The 19,417-nt window shown below is 64.4% G+C and overlaps 1 protein-coding gene across 2 annotated transcripts; it reads right to left on the bottom strand.

The window, feature by feature from the left end:
* Positions 1 to 4,830: 4,830 nt before the first annotated feature.
* Positions 4,831 to 13,351, bottom strand: EEF1A2 (eukaryotic translation elongation factor 1 alpha 2). Of its 2 annotated transcripts, none has more exons than XM_024128462.3 (8): positions 13,246 to 13,351; positions 11,707 to 11,928; positions 9,973 to 10,152; positions 9,197 to 9,493; positions 8,180 to 8,330; positions 6,761 to 7,017; positions 5,887 to 6,121; positions 4,831 to 5,241 (listed from the first exon to the last, which is right to left on the bottom strand). In XM_024128462.3, the coding sequence occupies exons 2-8, from the start codon at positions 11,848 to 11,850 to the stop codon at positions 5,114 to 5,116; spliced, it is 1,392 nt and encodes a 463-aa protein (XP_023984230.1). In that variant the 5' UTR covers positions 11,851 to 11,928; positions 13,246 to 13,351; the 3' UTR covers positions 4,831 to 5,113. The 2 variants fall into 2 exon arrangements, with proteins under 2 accessions (XP_023984230.1, XP_028341853.1); XM_028486052.2 differs by lacking the exon at positions 13,246 to 13,351 and adding an exon at positions 13,073 to 13,181.
* Positions 13,352 to 19,417: the final 6,066 nt, after the last annotated feature.

Below are 19,417 nucleotides of genomic sequence, written 5' to 3'. Positions count from 1 at the left end.
CATCCCTGACAAGAAGATGGCTTCGGAGCCTGGGGCCACTTCACCGAGCATCTTCACAGAGACGGTCCAAAGAGAATGATCTGGCCCCTGCCCCACTGACCCTTCCAGGTCCACCCACTCCGCCCGGGGCAGACACGGGACAGGCAGGGCCTGGGAGCTCTCGCCTCCCCCACCCCTGCTTCCGGCCCCACTCGGCCCACAGCCCAGGCCCAGCCCCTGGTGTGCGGCTGATTGGACCTCTGCGCTGGCAGCTGATTCGGCCGGGCTCCCAGCCACGAGCCCACGTCTGAGCGGCCCTCGCCCTCCCCAGCCGACCCCCAAAGAGAGACGCCAGGAAAGGGAGCAGCTCCTCTGGACACCACGCTCCGTTCCTCCCCAACCCACCCAGACCCACCCCAGTGAAGTCATGAGCAGCCAGCGCAGCCCCCCAGCCGGCTTCTCCCCGCAGGGGCGCAGGACCGGGAAAGCTCCCCAGCGCTGCCTGAGTCCAGCCACCCACGGCGCCCCGGGCTCAATCCTCACTCCAGCCAGCCAGCCAGCAGTGCAGCTACAGCAGGGACACAGCTTGTGCGGGTGCACACACACGCACACGCCTGCACACGTGTGCGTGCCCATGCGTGCTCCCTCAAGCACGCACGAGATGCACGCATGCGCACACGCCTGCACACGTTCGCTGCCCTGGCTCCCGTGGGCTCCAGGACCCCACCGCGTTCTCCCCACACTCCACGCAGCCACACGCAGACGTGCACAGCTCCGCACCCAGGTCACACTCACACAGGTGTGCACGGCTGGATACACACACCAGGGGCACTCGTGTAACCTGGCACACCCACGGTCCCACTCCGAGACGCACCAGGGCACCCAGGAGGAGACACACCCACAGCCCCCCCCAAGGGCGGTCACTCCCTGGCGAGAAGCCCTGGGGTCTGAGGCCGCCGTCCAGACACAGGACTGTCACCACCAGGGTCACCCAGGTCCCTGGGGGAGGGAGGGAAGGTGCTTCCTGTCTTGAGGGGAGGGCACCGAGAGCCCTGGGGAGACAAGGGCAGGAGACAGATCAGATTTGGCCAGCTCAGCAGGACCCTGCAGCCCCAAGGACTCATGAATTTTTCAGAGGTACCCAAAGTGCAGATTGAAGCTGCCAGTTGGGTCCTGGCAGATCTTGCTTTCAATTATTGCCCAGCCCAGCAGAGGGTGGCAGACCCGGTCCCGGGCCTCAGCTTCAGGGGCCACTCGCCCAGCCTGGGCTCCAGCACCAGCCCTGTGGCCCCCACGTCCTGCACGGCGGCCGCGGCATCCAAGCCCAGTGTGAGCGCTGGTCTGTGCCCCCCGCTCGCGTCCTGGCCCTGAGGCTGTACCCCCGCCTGCACCCCAGGGTGCCCCGTCCGGGCTGTGGTGCCACCCACCCTCCGCCTCTGCAGCTGACGCCCCGCCCCCTACCCTGCTCCCCTGCCCCCCCCACCAGACCAAAGGGAGGGCCCCCCGCGCCCTCCACTCACCGCGCAGCCTCGGCCCGGACCCGATGGCCGTGCCAGGAGCTGGACAGCAGCGGAGGCAGGCCAGGAGGCCGCTGCGCAACCCCTGCGGGCACCTGACTGCAGGGGGCTCCTCCACCCACCATCTGCTCTGTCCCCGCTGGCAGTGGGTGGAGCGGGGCAGGAACCAGCACCCTCACCGCCTGCACTACTGCCCAGATCAGAGGTTCTCAGAGTTAGGTCCAGGCACCCCGGGGACCGAGAACCCTCCAGAAGGCCCTCAAGATCAAGCTGTTCTCCCAGTAACACCGAGGCCTTGTCTTCGTCCCGCCCGTCCCCTCTCGTACAGTGGGGTTTTCAGAGCCATGTGATGTGTGACGACTGCGCTGTGAGACCCTGAGTTTTAAATATTTCTGCTCTCCTTTCCGGTGCACCAAGTCTACGGCTACCACCTCAGTGGTGTCTGACCCTGCGAGGGTTTGAGAGCCGACGCCCGGAGCGCGACGCTGGGCCTCTGCCCTCCCCTCCCGCTGAGTGTGTTTGGCTCCCGGAACAGCCCAGAGACCCAGGCCCCGGCCCACCCCAGCTCTGCAGGGTGCTGCTGGTGGGGGAGCCCCCGCTCCGAGGTCAGCAGAAAAATCCTGGGAGAGGTGCTGCATGTGCTGCCCCCACGTGGACACCTGCAGGTACTGCACGTCCCCGAAAGTGAGGTCCGGATTTCTCCTCCTCTGCCCTGGGGAACCCCACCCTGAGCAAGGCACAGGGATGCAGAGAGGTCCAGTGCCCTGCCAGGCAGCAGACTAGGAGCTTGCACCTTCCTGGGGCTGCCTTAATCACTCCATCCCCGAAGGGGGCCCAAGGCCCCCCTCCGAGACCCTCCGAGAAACACCACCCTCCACCGTGGCAGGGACCCCCCTCTTCCTCAGACTCCGGGGGGAGTGGAGAAGGGCTCCCACCTCTGTCCTCACACTTTCCTGAGAGCCCGTGAGCCTGGAATGAGCTGTGTCGTGCTGCCCCCACGTGGACACCTGCAGGTACTGCACGTCCCCGAAAGTGAGGTCCGGATTTCTCCTCCTCTGCCCTGGGGAACCCCACCCTGAGCAAGGCACAGGGATGCAGAGAGGTCCAGTGCCCTGCCAGGCAGCAGACTAGGAGCTTGCACCTTCCTGGGGCTGCCTTAATCACTCCATCCCCGAAGGGGGCCCAAGGCCCCCCTCCGAGACCCTCCGAGAAACACCACCCTCCACCGTGGCAGGGACCCCCCTCTTCCTCAGACTCCGGGGGGAGTGGAGAAGGGCTCCCACCTCTGTCCTCACACTTTCCTGAGAGCCCGTGAGCCTGGAATGAGCTGTGTCCCCCCCCCCCCAGGAACATGCTCACCTGCGGGGTGGGGGGGCAGTATGGCTGAAATCCCCCCACCCTTGGCATCTGGGCCACAACAGCCACTGGGACCAGAGGGTGAGGGTCCCCTCAGGGGCCACGCTGGGGGGCTTCCTGTGACCCCAGCCGGGGGCCGGATTCATTCTTACCCTGTCTCAAGCTGACAGGTTTCTCTGGCTTGACCCCAATTCTAACTGGGCCAAGTGTAAGAGGACAGTTTCCTGGGACAGACAGCTTGCAGGGTCACAACAGGTTGGCCCGGGGGGCCCAGGACGGGCCGCGGCTCAGGAGAGCAGCAGGGGGCACCCAGTTTCCTTGGGTAGGGCCACCAGATAAAACACAGCATCACGTGTGAATCTCAGGTAAGCAGTAAATACTTTTTCAGTGTACCTAGTGTATGGGACATATTTATGATAAAAAATTATCCACTGTTTATCTGAAGCCCAGATTTGCCTGGGGTTCTGTGTCTCTGTTTGCCTACTCAAGCTGCCTTCCCTGGAGGCCTCTGAGGGTCAGCCCAGACCCTTCGCATGGGGGTCTGCAGGCCGCCAGCACCGGGGAAGTGGGTCCCAATCCGCACTCGGCTTGGCTAGTCTGGTCGCCCTTCTTCTGGTCCTACTCTCCCTTCATGCGCCCTCCGGGGGCCCATCCCCACTTTGGGCTGGGCGGGGAGACACCACGGTCCCTCCGTGGACACCCCGGAGCCCCAGCACCCATCTGTCCTGGCTGGCCCCTCACTCGGTGAGGGTGGCATAGTTCCCATCACCGCCCAGGGTGGTGGGCTGGAGATGCTCCCCAAGAGTTCAGGCCTCAGGCCCTGGAACCTGCGATGTGACAAGTGTCAAGACAGTGTTTTGCAGAGGTGACTAAATTAAGGACGTTGAGTGGAGATGACCCAGGATTATCCAGGGGCGTCTTCAGTGACCTCCCTTATAAGCGGTTGGCAGAGGAGATCTGACCCAGAGAAGAGGAGGCCATGTGACCATGGAGGCAGAGACTGGGGGCATGTGGCCACAAGCCAAGGGACTTCGGCAGCCACCAGGAGCTGCAAGAGGCACGGACCGGACCCTCCCCCACAGCCTCTGGAGGGAGCGGGCCCTGCCCACACTGGATCTTGTCCCAGTGGCACTAGACTGTGGGAGAGTCCATTTCTGTCGTTTTAAGCTGCCACCTTGAGGCCCATTTGTTGCTGCAGCCCCAGGGGACTCATTCACTAGGGGACCCTGTGGCTGGCCCGCTGCTCTCCCTGCAGGGGACGCCCCACGGCCCAGTTCCCGCTGCAGCGGGCAAGTCCGCACTGTGCCCGCAGCCGGGGATCTGCTCAGCCCCGCCGTGAGCTCCGTCTGCAGCACCAACACCCGGCTCGGGCTGGGGGCTGCTTTCTGGAAGCAGGGAGAGCTGGGCAGGGAGCCATCCCACCCCCCGCTCCACCGTGCTTGCTGACCAAGGTCAGGGCTTGTTCTGGGGTCCCGGGGGCCCCACTGAGGAGCAGGATGGCAGTGGCGCTGCGTCCAGCCACAAGTGACCGGCCTAGGGGTGGGAGTTGGGGGGTTAAGAGTGGGCTTCCAAGGGCACGGGAGCTTGAAAACCCGGGTGAACAGCAATGTGTGTGACAGTCACTCGTGGGGGAGGAGCCCTCAGTTCATCCCATTCTCAGAGAGACCCCCAACACACTCAACCCCGCTTCTGCGGATCCAAAGTGACTCATTCTGTGTCCCGGGTGCCCCCGCTGAGGGAACGCCGAAGCCCCCTCACCAGCTGGACTCTGGATCCAGTGCCCCACCGCCCCCCTGGGTAGCACAGGCGGACACCTGGCCAGGTCGCCCACAGGGGTGGTGGGGTGGTGGGTGCTGGGCGGGACGCCAGGTGGGACGGGGCTGGCAACCGCCCACAGGGGTGGGGGGCCAGGAGGGGTCCCAACGAGCGCCCTCCCGCAGGGCGAGCCCCCCACCCCCCAGCAGCAGGCGCACACGGCTCCGGGGTCGCTCAGTTTATTGGTAAAACGGGCACTGAGCGTGGCAAAGGCTGGACGCGGAAGCCGGGGCGGCGGCGGGGGCGCTTTTCCTCTTAAAGAACTTCCACTGGACCTTGATGGCGAGCATCCAGTCGCTGACGGAGAGCCTCTTACAAGCGGAGGTGCAGACATGCGCCTGGCGGGGGGGCGGGGCGCCGGGACCGCGCCGGGGGCGGGGCCGGGGGCGGGGCCGGGGGCGGGGCGCGGCGCCGCCGGGGAGGGTCGCGCCGCGGGCGCCCGCGCTTCACTTGCCCGCCTTCTGCGCCTTCTGCGCCGATTTTGTGACCTTACCGGCGCCGCCACTCTTCTTCTCCACATTCTTGATGACGCCCACGGCCACCGTCTGCCGCATGTCGCGCACGGCGAAGCGGCCTGCGGGGAGGGGGCGTGAGGCGCGGGCGGGGATACAGCGCGCAGGCGCACTCGCGCCCGCAGCATCCTCCCCAGCCCCGGGCCCTGGGGCGGGACCCTAGCGCTGGGCACCGAGCTCTCTGCGCCTGTTTCGGGGGTGGCGGGGCAGTGGAGTACGAGGCTCCTGTCTCCTTAGGTGGCAGGAATAACACACATAGGACTCCGCCAAGGCGTCGTTGTGGGAATTAAATGGTATGTGAACAGTACTTAGGGCAGGCCGGCGCGGAGTACAGTACACCCTTTTAGCTATCTTGAAGGTGGCCAGCAACCTTGCATAAGGCAGCTCTCTGATACAGGTCTGTGGGTCATCCCTGGGGTATCTGTGGGGCGGGCCCGCTGGAGGCAGGCGGCCAGTCCTAACGCTGCCACCAGACTAGCTGTGGGCCTTGGGTGAGTCTGCGGAGCAGGGTACCATCCCAGGCCCATCCAGTGGGGCCACCTGTGCTCCATGAGACAAAGACCAAGGCCGGGGGTCTCCTGCTGAGCTCTAAGCTGCGGCGGCAAAGTGCAGGACCCTCCGTCCACCCCACCCCCATAGCGGTCCCCTGCCCTTGGCCTGGATTGGCCACCACCCCGGGGCTGCCCCTCCCTCACCACCCGGCTCACCGAGAGGTGGGTACTGAGAGAAGCTCTCCACACACATGGGCTTCCCCGGGACCATCTCCACGATGGCCGCATCGCCGGACTTCAGGGACTTGGGGTTGTCCTCCAACTTCTTTCCAGAGCGCCGGTCAATCTTCTCCTTCAGCTCAGCAAACTTGCAGGCGATGTGGGCCGTGTGGCAGTCAATGACCGGCGAGTAGCCAGCGCTGATCTGCCCCGGGTGGTTCAGAATGATGACCTGTGGGCAGAGGCGCAGGAGGCCGTCAGGCACGCGCACGTGGGCACAGGGGGAAGGCACAGAGCTGGAGGAGGCTCCACCCACCCCCAGGTCCCCGGGGCCCGAGTGCGGGCCGCGGAGGAAGGTCAGTCTAGGGGGACCCAGGCCCCCCGGACCTGGACCCCGAGGTCCTCTTCAAGCGTCTAAAAAGCCACAAGGATAAACAACGACGAGGGCACGGTTTGAAAGGGCCAGCGGCCAGAGCAAAGACGGGGGATGACCAAACCGGACTTCGATGATCACATTTCAGTTATACCTCAGTGAGGCCAATTTAAAAAGCCCTAGTCACGTGCAGAGGTGACCAAAGAGGGCACAGCAAAAATGTGGAGAATAAAGTATCACAGCCCTGTCCCAGGCAATAAACTGATAAAAGCGTTTTCAGGACCAGAGTGGGACCTCAGCGAGGCTGCAGCACCAAGGCCAGGGCGCACCCCGCCTGCTCTTCCTGCCCGCGCCCTCGGCCGGCTTCAACCCTGCCCGGCCTCAGTGGCCCACTCTGTGAAGCGGGGGTCTCAGTCCTCCCCGGCGCCAGGCAGCCGCCTCGCCTGAGGTCAGCCCTGGTACCGGCGGGGGGGCCCTGCCGGCCGCCGGGCTGCCCACCTGGGACGTGAACTGGGCGGCCTCCTGGGGCGGGTCGGCCTTGCTGTCGCCGCACACGTTGCCCCTGCGGATGTCCTTGACCGACACGTTCTTCACGTTAAAGCCTACGTTGTCCCCGGGTAGGGCCTCGCTCAGCGCCTCATGGTGCATCTCCACTGACTTCACCTCCGTGGTGATGTTCACGGGCGCAAAGGTCACCACCATGCCCGGCCGGAGGATGCCCGTCTCCACTCGGCCCACGGGCACGGTGCCAATGCCTGGGCCGAGAGGAAGGGGGCCGTGAGGGCAGGCTGGGGTCAGGGGTGCCCGGTCCTCCCTGGCAGGTGGGGGGTGGCCACGTGGCGGGACGGAGGGGACAGGGAGACCCTGGGCAAGGCGGACGCTGAGGCGTTCAGACGGAAGTGGGGGCTTCCGCGCCCCGCCGGCGGAAGAAGGGACTGAGGGAGAGAGTTCCCGGAACACAGGGAGAACGGGCAAGGAGGGGCCCAGCCCTGCCCCCGGGCGGCAGCGCTCCCCGGAGGAGGCACTGGGAGACCCCCTCTCCCTGAGGCCCCACCCTGTGAGGCAGAAGCACCGCGCGGACTGAGGACCAGCCCACCCAAGGCGGCCCGCCTGGCGCCGGTGCTGCTGTCTCGGGGTCATTCCCAACGGGGCGCGGGGGCCCCTGCACTTCTCGGGACCTGCTTGCACTGTGTGGCTGCCCCGTGGGGGTCTGGTGCTCCCAAGAGTGGGGGATGGGGGCGGGGGGGCTCCAGCCGGTCTCCCTGGCTGTGACAGAGGCTCGTGTGGCGTTGCGGAGACTGAGGCTGGTGGCTGTCCTCTGTGCTGGGTGAGCGTGACACCCCCGTCCTGCACACAGCCCCTGCACCTCTGCCACAGCCTCCTGGCTGGGAGTCCCCCATCGCTCCCCCCTCGTGGGCCTCATATTTGTTTATGGTTCTATATCATTTCATGACCAGCTTTTCTCACTCCTGGAGTGGATCGTGTCTCCCACAAGACAGGGATCTCCACGTGGAGAGGAATATGTGACTCTCCCTGTGCCAGCAGCTTCTGGTTTAGGGCTGGGCGCTTATCTGGAGGGAGGAAGACCCTGGCAAACCCGGGACAGACTGATGGACGGGCGGGGGGAGGGGCGTGGATAAATGGACCCATGGGTGGATGGATGAACGGACTGATGAAGAAATGGATAATAGATGGGTCGGGGGTGGGGGTGGATAGTTGGACAGATAGATGCATGGATGGAGATGGGTGGATGGGTGGCCCCCCGGAAAGTGTGCAGCATGGGGGAAGGGGCTGAAATAACCCGGCCCAGATGCTCCCGGTCAGGGGCCCATTCTCAGGAGGGGGTCTGAGGGCAGAGCTGGCCAGGCGTGCAGGGTGGGTGCTGCAGCGGGCGGTGGCCATGGAGCCCTCACTCACCGCCGATCTTGTACACATCCTGCAGCGGCAGGCGCAGGGGCTTGTCTGTGGGGCGTGTGGGGGGCAGGATGGTGTCCAGGGCCTCCAGCAGGGACACGCCACTGGCGTTCCCTTCCTTCCGCTCCACTTTCCAGCCCTTGAACCACGGCATCTGGGCAGGAGGAAGAAGGCACCGTCCTAGAGCCCATGTGCCCCCACGCCACCCACCCCACAGCCGTGGCCTCCGGGCCCACGGTTGGCTCACCCCTCCCTACGTGAGACCCCACGAGGGGAGCTCGATCCACGAGATAAAAGCACGCAGCCCAGCCAGAAGGGGCGGCCCCCAACCACGGGTGCAGGGCTGAGTTTCCCCTGGCTCTCCTGAGATACCCACCGTGCCCACCTCCCTCAGTGTGGGCAGCTGCAGCCTGGCCAGGACTAGTGACCCCTGCTGGGCCAGGGGTGGCCTCTGGCTTGACCGGGTGAGGCACTTGGTCTCGGGCTCCACAAATTCAAAACAACCAGGTCCCACTCATCACCTCCTACCGAGCCAGAGTCCCCAGGACATGGGCTGCCAGAGCCACCAGCTTCCCAGCTGACCCCAGAGAGCCAGCCCTCGGCCCTTTGCTGTCCCGGCCTGCTCTGGGCCTCGGGGAGGTGCCTGAGAGGCCCCATGGCCTTGGCTCCTGGGGGAGATGCAACCCTGCCACGCAGGTCTCTGGAGACAGAGACGGGGCGAGTGGGCCTGGGCCCCGGCAGCCGCTGCCCCCACAGTGTCAGCCTGCGGGGGGAGGGGGGCGTGGCCCTGGCCAGAGAAGGGGCTGCAGCGGCTTCTGCCAGCCTCACGGGGAGGCTGAGCTGAGGGCAGAGCGTCTGGCCCCCAAGGAGTCTGGGGCTTCCCCCAGCGCGGACACCCACAGGGGGCTGGCACCGCACTTGTAGCGCAGCCCTCTGACCTCCTGCTGGCTGGCTGTGCCCGCCCTGACCCAGGGCCCTCAGGGAGAGGTCCGAGCAGCCCCACCGCTGCCGGGCACTCACGTTGGGCGAGGGCTCCAGCATGTTGTCGCCGTGCCAGCCCGAGATGGGCACGAAGGGCACGGTGGCTGGGTTGTAGCCGATCTTCTTGATGTAGGCGCTGACCTCCTTGACGATCTCGTCGTAGCGCTTCTCGCTGTAGGCGGGCTCCGTGGAGTCCATCTTGTTGACCCCCACGATAAGCTGCTTCACGCCCAGCGTGTAGGCCAGCAGCGCGTGCTCCCGGGTCTGCCCGTTCTTGGAGATGCCCGCCTCAAACTCGCCCACTCCCGCCGCTACGATCAACACGGCGCAGTCCGCCTGCCCGGCAGGTCGGGCACGGTGAGCCCAGACCTCGCCCAGCACCCAAGCCCAGGGCCCTCTGGGCAGCAGACAGGGGCCTGGGCCATCGCCTGTGCATGGAACCTGGGGGTCCCAACCTGAGGGGCAGTGTCTGTCTGTCTGTCTGACTGTCTGTCTGTGTGAATGCCCTGGCAACGTCGGATTGTCCGGGGGCATTTCTGGCCAGATTTCAGTGTCCCCATCCTGGCCTCTGTGCCTTCTGTGAAGGTGGCCCTGACTGGCTGGCTGTCCTTCCAGGCACCCTTGCCTGGCTGAGATGCCGGGGCACTTAGTTCTTTGGGGGGGGCGAGTGGTGACAAAGGTGAGGGGTCTCATGCCCTGGCGAGGAAGCAGAGGAGACCCAACCACCGCTCACCGATTCCAGGGCCCCCCAGGGTCTCCTGAATGGTGCCCTCGCCACACCTCCCATTCCCCCAGGCCCCCGAGGCCCCGCCCACCTGGGATGTGCCCGTGATCATGTTCTTGATGAAGTCGCGGTGGCCTGGGGCGTCGATGATGGTGATGTAGTACTTGGTGGTCTCAAATTTCCAGAGGGAGATGTCGATGGTGATGCCGCGCTCCCGCTCGGCCTTCAGCTTGTCCAGCACCCAGGCGTACTTGAAGGAGCCCTTCCCCATCTGGAGCGGGGGGGACGTGGCTCAGGACGGGACCGGGACTCAGCTGGCCTGGCCACGGGTCCCCCTGGGGCGCGGGAGCAGCATGTCACAGCGGAGAGACCCCTCGCCCCTGCTGGAACCCTGGGACTCTGGACCCACCTCTGGAAGCGGGGACACCCGGACCTCATCCTTGCCCTGCCCAGACCGGCCTCCTGCCGCCTAAACGGGCGCCACCAGCAGGGGGCGCAAGGGCCTGGGAGCAGCCTGAGAGCCGCCCTGGTTTCAAGCCCTCCCCTGGCTGAGGGCTCCCCTTTATCTGAAGCCAGGGTCCCCTCCACCGCATCCCCCAGATCCCTGTGTCAGCTGATGACCCCACTGGGTTTCAGGCTGTCCAACCAAAAAGGCCCTCTATGATTTTTTTTTTTTTTAAGGGAAAAAGAAAGAGAAATCAGATGAGGTCGCAAGGAAGGGCCTGGCTTTCCAGTTCTTTCTACAGCCGCTAAAGCTCCCCAGTGGCTCTGAGGCTCCTCCTCCACTCCCCGCCCCACCTGACTGGGGAAAGCAAGGCTGGGCTGCCCTCTCCCAACACCTGTGCCAAGTGCCCAGCGAGACCCCCATGCCCAGGGTCAGGGGCTGCGGTCAGGGTGGCAGCTGTGGTCACTGCCCAGCTGGTCAAAGCTCCCGGCCAGGACCATGCACGGACAGGGCTCTGCCCTCCAGGGAGGCTGCCCAGCCAGGGTCCAGCTAGACCCGAACCAGACACCCTGCAAACAACCTCAGCGCCCCTCAACACCAGCCCCGCAGGGAAGAAGAGACACAGCTTTGGGGCCCAGGAGCACCCCCAGGGCCCATGAGCAGGGTTCAGCCCAGGCCAGCAGCTGCCCCCTCCTGAGCCCTGGCACCGGCCATCCAGGTGAGACCCCTCGCAGCTCCCAACAGGACCTTCTCCCAGAGCTCAGGGGTGGAGGCGGGAGGCACAGAGAGCAGACCCCCACTCCACGGGCACTTCCCACCCATGGGTCTCAGGGCCCCTCTCATCCCCACCAGGTGACAAAGACTCCCTCCAGAACAGGGTGCCACCCTGGACAAGCAGCCTGCCCCAGCCCGGCATGAGAAAATGGAGCTGATGGGCTGGGTGCCCATCAATCAGCTATTAATAGCTGCTCTGAGTCCTGGCCCAGCCCTGGGACAAGCGAGGACAGCGCCACCTCCAGCCCCAGACCTCAGTCCTGGGGACACGGACACCCAGCCCTGGGGGCTCAGAGACGCTGACCTATACTGGGAGAAATGCACCTCCAGCCCCTCCCCGGCCTGGGGCTGGTCCAGCAGGCCGCCCCACCCACCCCGACCAGCGCCTCCTCAGAGAGAGGCCCCCCTGCTGCCCCCATGCCTTTCCCATGTGGATGCTGTGACGTACACTCTCCCAAAGGGGGTCCTTGGGGCTCACGCCCCTCTTGCCCCAGAGGAGTTAATCTGAGCTTCGTGCCCCAGGGTCAGGGAAGCATCAGCCCGGCTGCCGTGTGGGAGCCCAACCTCACGGTGGAGGCAAAGGCGGGAGCCCCCCGCAGGGCTCACCTCGGCCGCCTCCTTTTCAAACTTCTCGATGGTCCTCTTGTCGATGCCCCCGCATTTGTAGATGAGGTGGCCCGTCGTGGTGGACTTGCCCGAGTCCACGTGGCCGATGACCACGATGTTGATGTGGGTCTTCTCCTTGCCCATCCTGCCCGGGCTGTGGGGAGCGGCTGGCGCGGCCCGGGGTGCTCTGGCTCAGGGCGAGGGGGGCGCGGAGCAGTGACTCTGTGGGCCGAGGCGGGGGGCAAAGGTGATGGAGGGCCTCAGAGAGAAGCCCGGCAAAGACACTGCCCTGCACGGGTTGGGAGCACACCCTGACCACAGTCCGGGCCCCCAAGGCCGGAGCCAGGTCTCCATGTTTCGCTGAGCAGAGCCCGGGGGCAAGCCCAAACAGTCCAGGAGCTGTGAATGTCTGAGTGCTGTGCCTACAGAGCCCCCCCACCATGAAAGAGGTTAACCCCTATCTGGAGAGACGGAGAAACCCCAGCCTGGGTGAGCCCCATGATCAGTCAGGAGCCTGGTGATGAGTCACCCTGCCCGGCTCTCCAATGCCCCGTCCCCGCTGCTTGCTCCCCCACCCACGGTCTTGGGCTGGGACACCGCACCCGATCCCAGCGCCTCCCCCCCCGCCCCGCAGAGCTGCCACGGTGCAGAGATGGTCAGTGCTTCACTCCCCTCCTGGAGCAGGGACGGCGCCATCTTCCCCTCACCCCTGCCCGGCAGGCTGGCACCGGGGAGACAGGCTGGCCCAGAGCTCCAGCAGGGCGATGCGGTGCCCAGATCAGGGGCCCAGAATAGCTTGGGCCCTCCCCGGGGTCTGGACGGGGGCAGACAGTAGGGCAGGGCGGTGGGGGTCCCTGCTCTGTCCAGAGGAGGGAGAATCCGGCCCCGCAGCCAAGCTCAGCAGATGCCAGACAGAGATGCCCACAGCCTGGCGGGGCCAGGGGGCCATACCCTCCCCCTTCCCTCTGGTCACAGGCTCACAGCCCCTGCCTCATCCTGGAGGTCAATGGAGAAACCTAGGCAGCCCGGGCGGGGGGGCAGGTGGCCGGGGAAGGGAAAGCGGGAGAAAACGGTGCACCCTAGGGTGCGGACACCAGGTGGACACGGCCTGCCCGGGTGGAGGTGGGGTGGCAAGGACCCCTCAGGTCTCACAGCCTCCCCCTCCCCCTCTACGTCGGGGGGGGCACCCCCAGCGCCCACCCCCACCAACCCCCAGCGCTGACGACCATTACCGAACCCCGCAGCCTCCCCACCCCCGGGCGCTACCAAGGTCACGGCTGCAGGAGACTCGCCCCGCCGCGGCAGCCCCGTAAACAAGCGCTACCGCGGTGCCCCCACCCCACCCAGGGCCGCCCGGGGGACTGACCCCGGTGCTGGGTCCGGAGTCCCTGGGCGGGCAGCCGATCTCCTCGGGGAGCAGCGCAGCCTCGCCAGGCGCCGGGCCGACCCGTCCCTGCCCCTAGGACCGGTCCCCGGGGAAGGGACCCCCTGCGGAAAGCTGGGGGCGGGGGTGGGGACCCGGAGGCCCAGCGTCCTTACCCGGAGCCGAGGTCTCAGCCAGAGGGACTGGCGGCGCCGGCGCCGGCGGTTTTATCTCTCCAGGAGGGGGTCCACCTATTGACGGAGCAGGCGCAGTGCACCGCACCCCTGCAGTACGGCAATGCGGTACCGGCGCGGGCGGGGCGGGGGCGGGGATGCGGGGATGCGGGGATGCAGGGACGGCGGGCCCGCGGACGCACGCGAGCGCGACAGGGACGCGAGAGGAGGATGTGGCGAGGGAGCGAGCTGCAAAGGCGGAGGCGAGACGCACCCGGAGGGCGCGCGGGCGGGGAGAGAACAACAGGCGGAGGCTGCGAGAGCCGGGTTGGGAGAGGGAGCAGAAAGGAGGGAGGGGCAGAGATGGAGAGAGGCCCGGGGAGAAACAGCCAGAGGCGGAGGGCGGACACGGCAAGACTGAAAGGCCAGGCTCGGGCTCGCGAGCGGAGAGCAGCGCTGCGCCGCCGAGCACAGAAAGACATTTGGATCATAAAAGGAGGTCCCAGGGACGGGCCAGTCCGCGAGGATGGGGCAGGTGCGGGCAGGGGAGGAGCAGGTCAGGCCTGGGGGGTGGCTGAGGTCGGCGTCTGGGCGGCTGTCCTGCCGGCACCTGGTTTACAATGGTGCTGTGTTCTGAGGCATCTCTCCAGGGTGGCCCAGGGGGGCGCAGGCCCCCTGGTGAGACCCCAGAATCTGCTTGTTTCCAAGCCCCCTGCCCCCCATGGGCCTGCCACACAGGCTTGCCCCAGCAGGCCCCCAAAGCCAGGCTTCTGCACCCCGGCCCCGTGGTGTGGCACGGAAACTGTGGCCTCCAGGGTCCCCTCGGCTCGGCCAAGTGGCCTGAGGCTCCATCAGCAGATCCAGTCAGCTCGCCCTCCCTCCGAAGCCCTGGAAAGAACTGTCTCCCGCCCTGGGCCCCTTTCGGTACAGGGAACACTTGAAGTCCACCCCCAGAGCCCACTGAAATCTCTGAGGGCCGCCCCGGGCTGCACACATGGGCCGGGTTCCCGGGGACGCAGTTTGCCAAGGAAAGAAGTCCGCTCCCAGAGAGAGCCCCAGGCTGTGGCCTGAGGCCGCCCCTCAACCTGTAGGAAGTGGGATGTCCCCGAGGCTCCTGGGCGGACCATGGCAAGGACCAGCATGGTTTCGACGAGGGGCGTGGGTTAGTGAAGACCGGGGTCCTGGCCTCTGCCGGGACCGCCAACCTTGTCGGCTCTCCCACGAGCGCATCTCCCCAAGGCCGCGTGTCCGTCGGCCTCAGAGCCTGAGGACACTCAGGGTAGGGTCAGGGTCTCGGAGAAGGTGGGGCAGGGTCTCAAAAAATGCGTGGGGGGAGCAGAGGCCCAGGGCTCAGCACCTCCTGATGGGGCAGTGCCCACGGGGAGCCCCCAGAGGTGGGACCCCCAGCAGGTAAGGACGTAAAGATGGGCCGGGGCAGTGGCTGGGCGCCAAGCAGGTCTCCCTGCCCCGTGGGGAGGGTCTCTCCGGGAGGGAAGGGGCCCTCGTGCTGGGCTGTCCCTGTGTCCGCGGGCGGCGAGAGGGGCTGGCAAGTGAGCCGGCACCTCCTTGTGCTGCTGATACCATCAAACGGAAGCCAGGAATGAAAAATAAACGCGTGTGCGGAAAGCACGGCCCACCCCGCCCTGCCCGGCCGGCCTCTGTGTCTAACGCGGCCCCCTCTGCCCAAGGTTAGTCAGGATCTGGGAGACGGGAGATGCCGTGACTGAGCGAGGCTGGGTTGGGACGGACCGAGGGGGCAGGAGGCCCGGGTCCCTGTGGACGCCACCCCAACTTCCCCCAGGGATCTCCAGCCGCCTGAGGCCTCAGAGGGTGTTCATCAGACGCCCGCACAGGCCTGCGGCTCGCCTCTCTGCTCTGGGCTCACCCACTGCTGTCGCCTGGCAGGAACCAAACCGCGCTGGGCTGCCTGCACCAGGGGCTGGGAGGCCGTGCTCCTCAGAGCAATGGCCGCTGCTAGTGGAAGGCAGCGTCCCCCACAAGGACCTGCTCGCTGACCTGGGGCAGGGGTCTCCGGTGGTTCCCCCAAGAGGCCTTCGTGTCCCCAGGGCATGCCCATCCGTCCTCAGCCGGACCACCCGCAGGGCCCTGGGAGCCCGGGCAACATGGCGTCTGGAGACACTGGGCTCACACAGTGGAGACACGGAGGGAGGTATGGTGCTACATAACCCCGACCAGCAGCGCAGGGCTGCACCACCGCGTGGTCCAGCTAACCGGTGAACAGCTGCTAACTACTGAATAGTGTTGAATGACTACTAACTACTGATCCGTACTTAATAACCACTGAACAGTACTAAATAACTACCAATCGCTGACTAGTACTGAATAACTATGAAATACTAAGCAATACTAAACACTATGTGATGCAGCAGACAGCCACAGTCACCAAGCCTCGCGTGGTGGGGCTCCCAGGCAGCCTGAGGACCCGTGGACCAAGAGCCAGCTGGGCACAGAGAAGCAAAGCACAGTGCCCAGGGTCACACAGCAAGGAGGGAGGAGCTTGCGGAAGGCTCGGAAGGCCAGAGCCGGGGCCGCGTTACTTCTGGACAAGCCCGCCCACGTCCCAGCTGTGCTCCTGCCCTCTGCCAGGTCAGGCCCCTCCCCTGTAGCCCTTTTCCCGCACCTGAGCCACTGGTCACAGTGGCCCCCGTAGCAGCCAAGGGTATGGGCGGGGGGACGGGCAAAGAAGGGACTCCTGCTAATGAGGCTGATGCAGCGTGCCAGGGCACTTTCTGGGGAGCGGGCAGAGGGGTACAGGCCCCGCCTTCTCAGCCCCTCCAGTAGCTCCCAGGCCCAGCCGCAAGCTGTTTGGGGCGGGGCGACACAGACAGCCCCCTCTTTGGCGGGCAGGGATTTTCACGAGCCTGGGGAAAGAAGATCCAGCTAAAATTAACCGTTATCAAGCTGTCAGCCCTGGAAATAAACCCGCCTCCCATTGGCTGCGGGTGATGTCACTGCCGGGTTAATAATAACCTGCAAATGCAGAGCTTTCCACCCGTGCGTGTGCCTTCCTGGGGGGCCACGGCCCCAGCAGGTAGGGGCCGGCAACCCGGGTGATGGTCACAGGGGCCCAGACAGCGGCCTGGGGGGGGCGGGGTGTCTCAGAATGACATCACCCGCTGGCCTTGAGCCACGGGCTGCCCTCTGTCCCTTGGGCATCGGTGGGCATCCTTACGTGTGGGGTCAGTCGCACCTGTCTCCCAGCCTACCTGGGCAGCAGGACCCTGGACGGCCTCAGGGACACATTCCCCTGCCCCCAGCTCTCCAGGCTGGGCACCCAGGGGACTGAGCTGCCCTTGAGGCTGCAAATTAAGTGGTCTCCATGGTGAAGAGGAGCTCTTGGCTACCAGATCCCCTCAGAAGAGCAAGGTCACGGCCCCTAATCAGAGAAGGGAGCGGGGCCGGGCGGAGCCAGGCCACGTGCACACCAGCAAGACCCCAAGGCCAGCCAAGGCCCCCCAGCCTGCCAGCCCTGTGCTCGGTTTCTGGGCCGAGTGAAAGTAAGTCAGGGCGACTGACTGGACAAGCCAGGCCCCGCATCACCTCCTGCCAAACCCAGCGCGTCTGGGAGGGGTTCTGAGGCTGACCTGAGTCAGCCAGGGAAGCCTAGAGAGGGGAGCACAGCCCCTCAGAGAGGAGGAGGGCAGCTGGCCTGCCCTGCCCCCACCCATGCTGGGGCCACCAGTACCTGCCACGCAGCAGGGAGCCGTCACCATGGTGAAGGAGCTGCGGCTCGCAGGCTCCTCCCCACAGGCCCTCACTGCCCAGGAACCCGGGTGGGGGCCGGGCACCCATGCTTAGAGGGGCAGCGGCAGCCCTGCCTGCGCTAGCCCAGCTCCACCTGCTTCCGGCGAGCCGAGAGGGGGTCTGGTGGGCTGGGCCCTGGCTCTGGGCCGGTGTGCAGGGTCAGGGGCTCCAGCCTGGCGCCGGGAAGAGGGAGTGGCCAGGCCCCCCATTTGGCCCATTGCAGGCTGGGAGGCCAACCAGAGACGGGGAGGGACCAGCCTCTCGGGCCAAGAAGGGGCAGCCCTGCAGTGGGGGTGGGGACACAGGGGAGAACCAGGGGAGGGCTACAGGCTCACCGACCCCCGCCACCGTCAGCCTTCCCAGGGCCCAGGAGAAAGAAGGGAGCAGGTGGGCATTTGCTGCATCACCTAGCTCCTGCTGCACCTTGCTCAGTTCCCCTGGGCCCCTGCCCTGGAGTGGGGGAGGGAGAGGCCTCAGTGCTAAGCCAGCCTCCCCACCCCCAGGTTCAGAAATTTCCCTGGGGAACAGGAAGAGCCTTAGCAACTCTGCAGCCTGCCTTTTCTGCCCTTTGAACAGAGCTCCCCTCAGCTGGGCAGTTGGGAATAACCTGCCTCGGGAGCTGGGGACCTCAGGGGCTCTTAGGATGAACCGATGCAGGAGACTTTGGGCGGGGAAAGGACCGGGCACCAAGGGAGACAGGGCTCCAGCCTGCCCTTGAACAACTTAGAGAAACGTGCGCAGATTACAAACGTGCTTGACAACCAGATCAAGAAATAGAACGCTGCATCATGCCCTCAAAGCCAACCACTCCCTTGGCTTCTCCCGCTTTACATCACTTTGCCTGCTCTTAAGCTTTGCGTGAATGGTATGTGCAGTTTGTGTTCTTTTTTCCGGCTTCTTTCACCTGCCGTCATGTTTGTGACATGCACCCTTGCTGCTGCATTTGGGAGGTGTTTGGGTTTTTTTTTTCACCGCTGTGTAGTATTCCGTTTCCAGTTTTGAGCTACTGAAAATTAAGCTGCTGTGAACCTCCCCTGCGTGCCACTTGCGTGAGCATTTCTGTTTGCTGTACACCACAGGGGTGGAGATTTGAGCTGTAGTGTGTGTACATTATGACAGTCATGTTTTTACTGGCTCTTGGCTGTAAATTCATTTGCCACCTGCTCTGTGACAGTGGACAAAGTTACATTGAGCATTTCTCCTTTATAGTGAGCTGATCCACTTTTGCAGAGCAGGCAGTGAAGGGTGAATTTACATCTAGGAGGAAATTAATTGACAGCTGGTGTTTTTCCTTGACAAGGAGGAAATTTTACTATTTCTTCACACGTCTAGTGATTTTTGGCTGAATACTGAACATTCTGTAAAGTCTCTGGATTCTGTTATCTTCGTAGGAAGACTGTTGGTTCTCATTTTAGCAGCTATGCAATTACTGGACCTTTGTGGGCTTGTTTTCATGCTTTGTTGGTTTCGATCTGGGAACCCCAAAGTGCCTCACAAGACCCTCGACTTGGCAAGATTCAGCTTCCAGTTTCAGTCCCCCCAAAGCTCTTTATGGGGCTCAGTTTTAAATTTTCTTAGATGAGCCTAGAGTAGGCATTGCTCTAGGTTGTAGTCTTTTCTCCCAAAAAATAAGTAAGCAGGTCTCTCCATTCTGGCTGGGCCCAAGTGCCAGTGCTGCCCAGGACAGCTTGTCTTCCAGTGTTTTTGTTTCAATCTCAGCTCCTGGTGGACATGATCTAAGGGGTCCTCCAAGGAGTCATGCCCTGGCATATCTTTCCCCTTGAGTGCAGAAGGAACCTGTGGCTTGCATCTAGCCAATAGCACATGACGAAGGTGATGAGCTGTCACTCTCTTGATTGGTCTGCAGTATTTAAGACTCTGTCTTTGCAGACCAGAGTAAGAGATCCTGGCCTTGAAGAAGTGAGCTACCAGGTTGTGAGAGGCCTGGGAGGGGCCATGTGTCAGGAACAGTGGGCAGCCTCTTAGAGGCTCCTGCTGTCCACCAACAAGAAAGCAGGAACCTCAGTCCTACAGCCACAAGGAACTGAATCTGCCAACAGCCACATGACCTTCGAAGAGGACCCCAAGCCTCTGAAGGAAACACTGGCACCTTGATTGTACCCTTTTGAAACCTTGAGCAGAAGACCCAGTTAAGGTCTACCCACCCTTTCCACATGGCCTTGGGGACTTCCCTAGCGGTCCAGTGGTTAAGACTTTGCACTTCCACTGCAGGGGGCACAAGTTCGATCCCTGGTCAGGGAACTAAGATCCCACATGCTGCATGGCACCGCCAAAAAAAAAAAGGTGTGCCTGGACTCCTGACCCATGGAAGCTGGGTATATATAGTAAATGTGGGGGGGGGGGAAGTTTGGGGTTTTGGGTTTGCATTTTATTGAAGTGTAATTGAGTT

Source organism: Physeter macrocephalus, unplaced genomic scaffold, assembly GCF_002837175.3.
Source record: "Physeter macrocephalus isolate SW-GA unplaced genomic scaffold, ASM283717v5 random_584, whole genome shotgun sequence".
Taxonomy (NCBI): Eukaryota; Metazoa; Chordata; class Mammalia; order Artiodactyla; family Physeteridae; genus Physeter; species Physeter macrocephalus.
The sequence above is the reverse complement of the archived record's forward strand: the minus strand, read 5'-3'. Positions and strand labels throughout refer to the sequence as shown.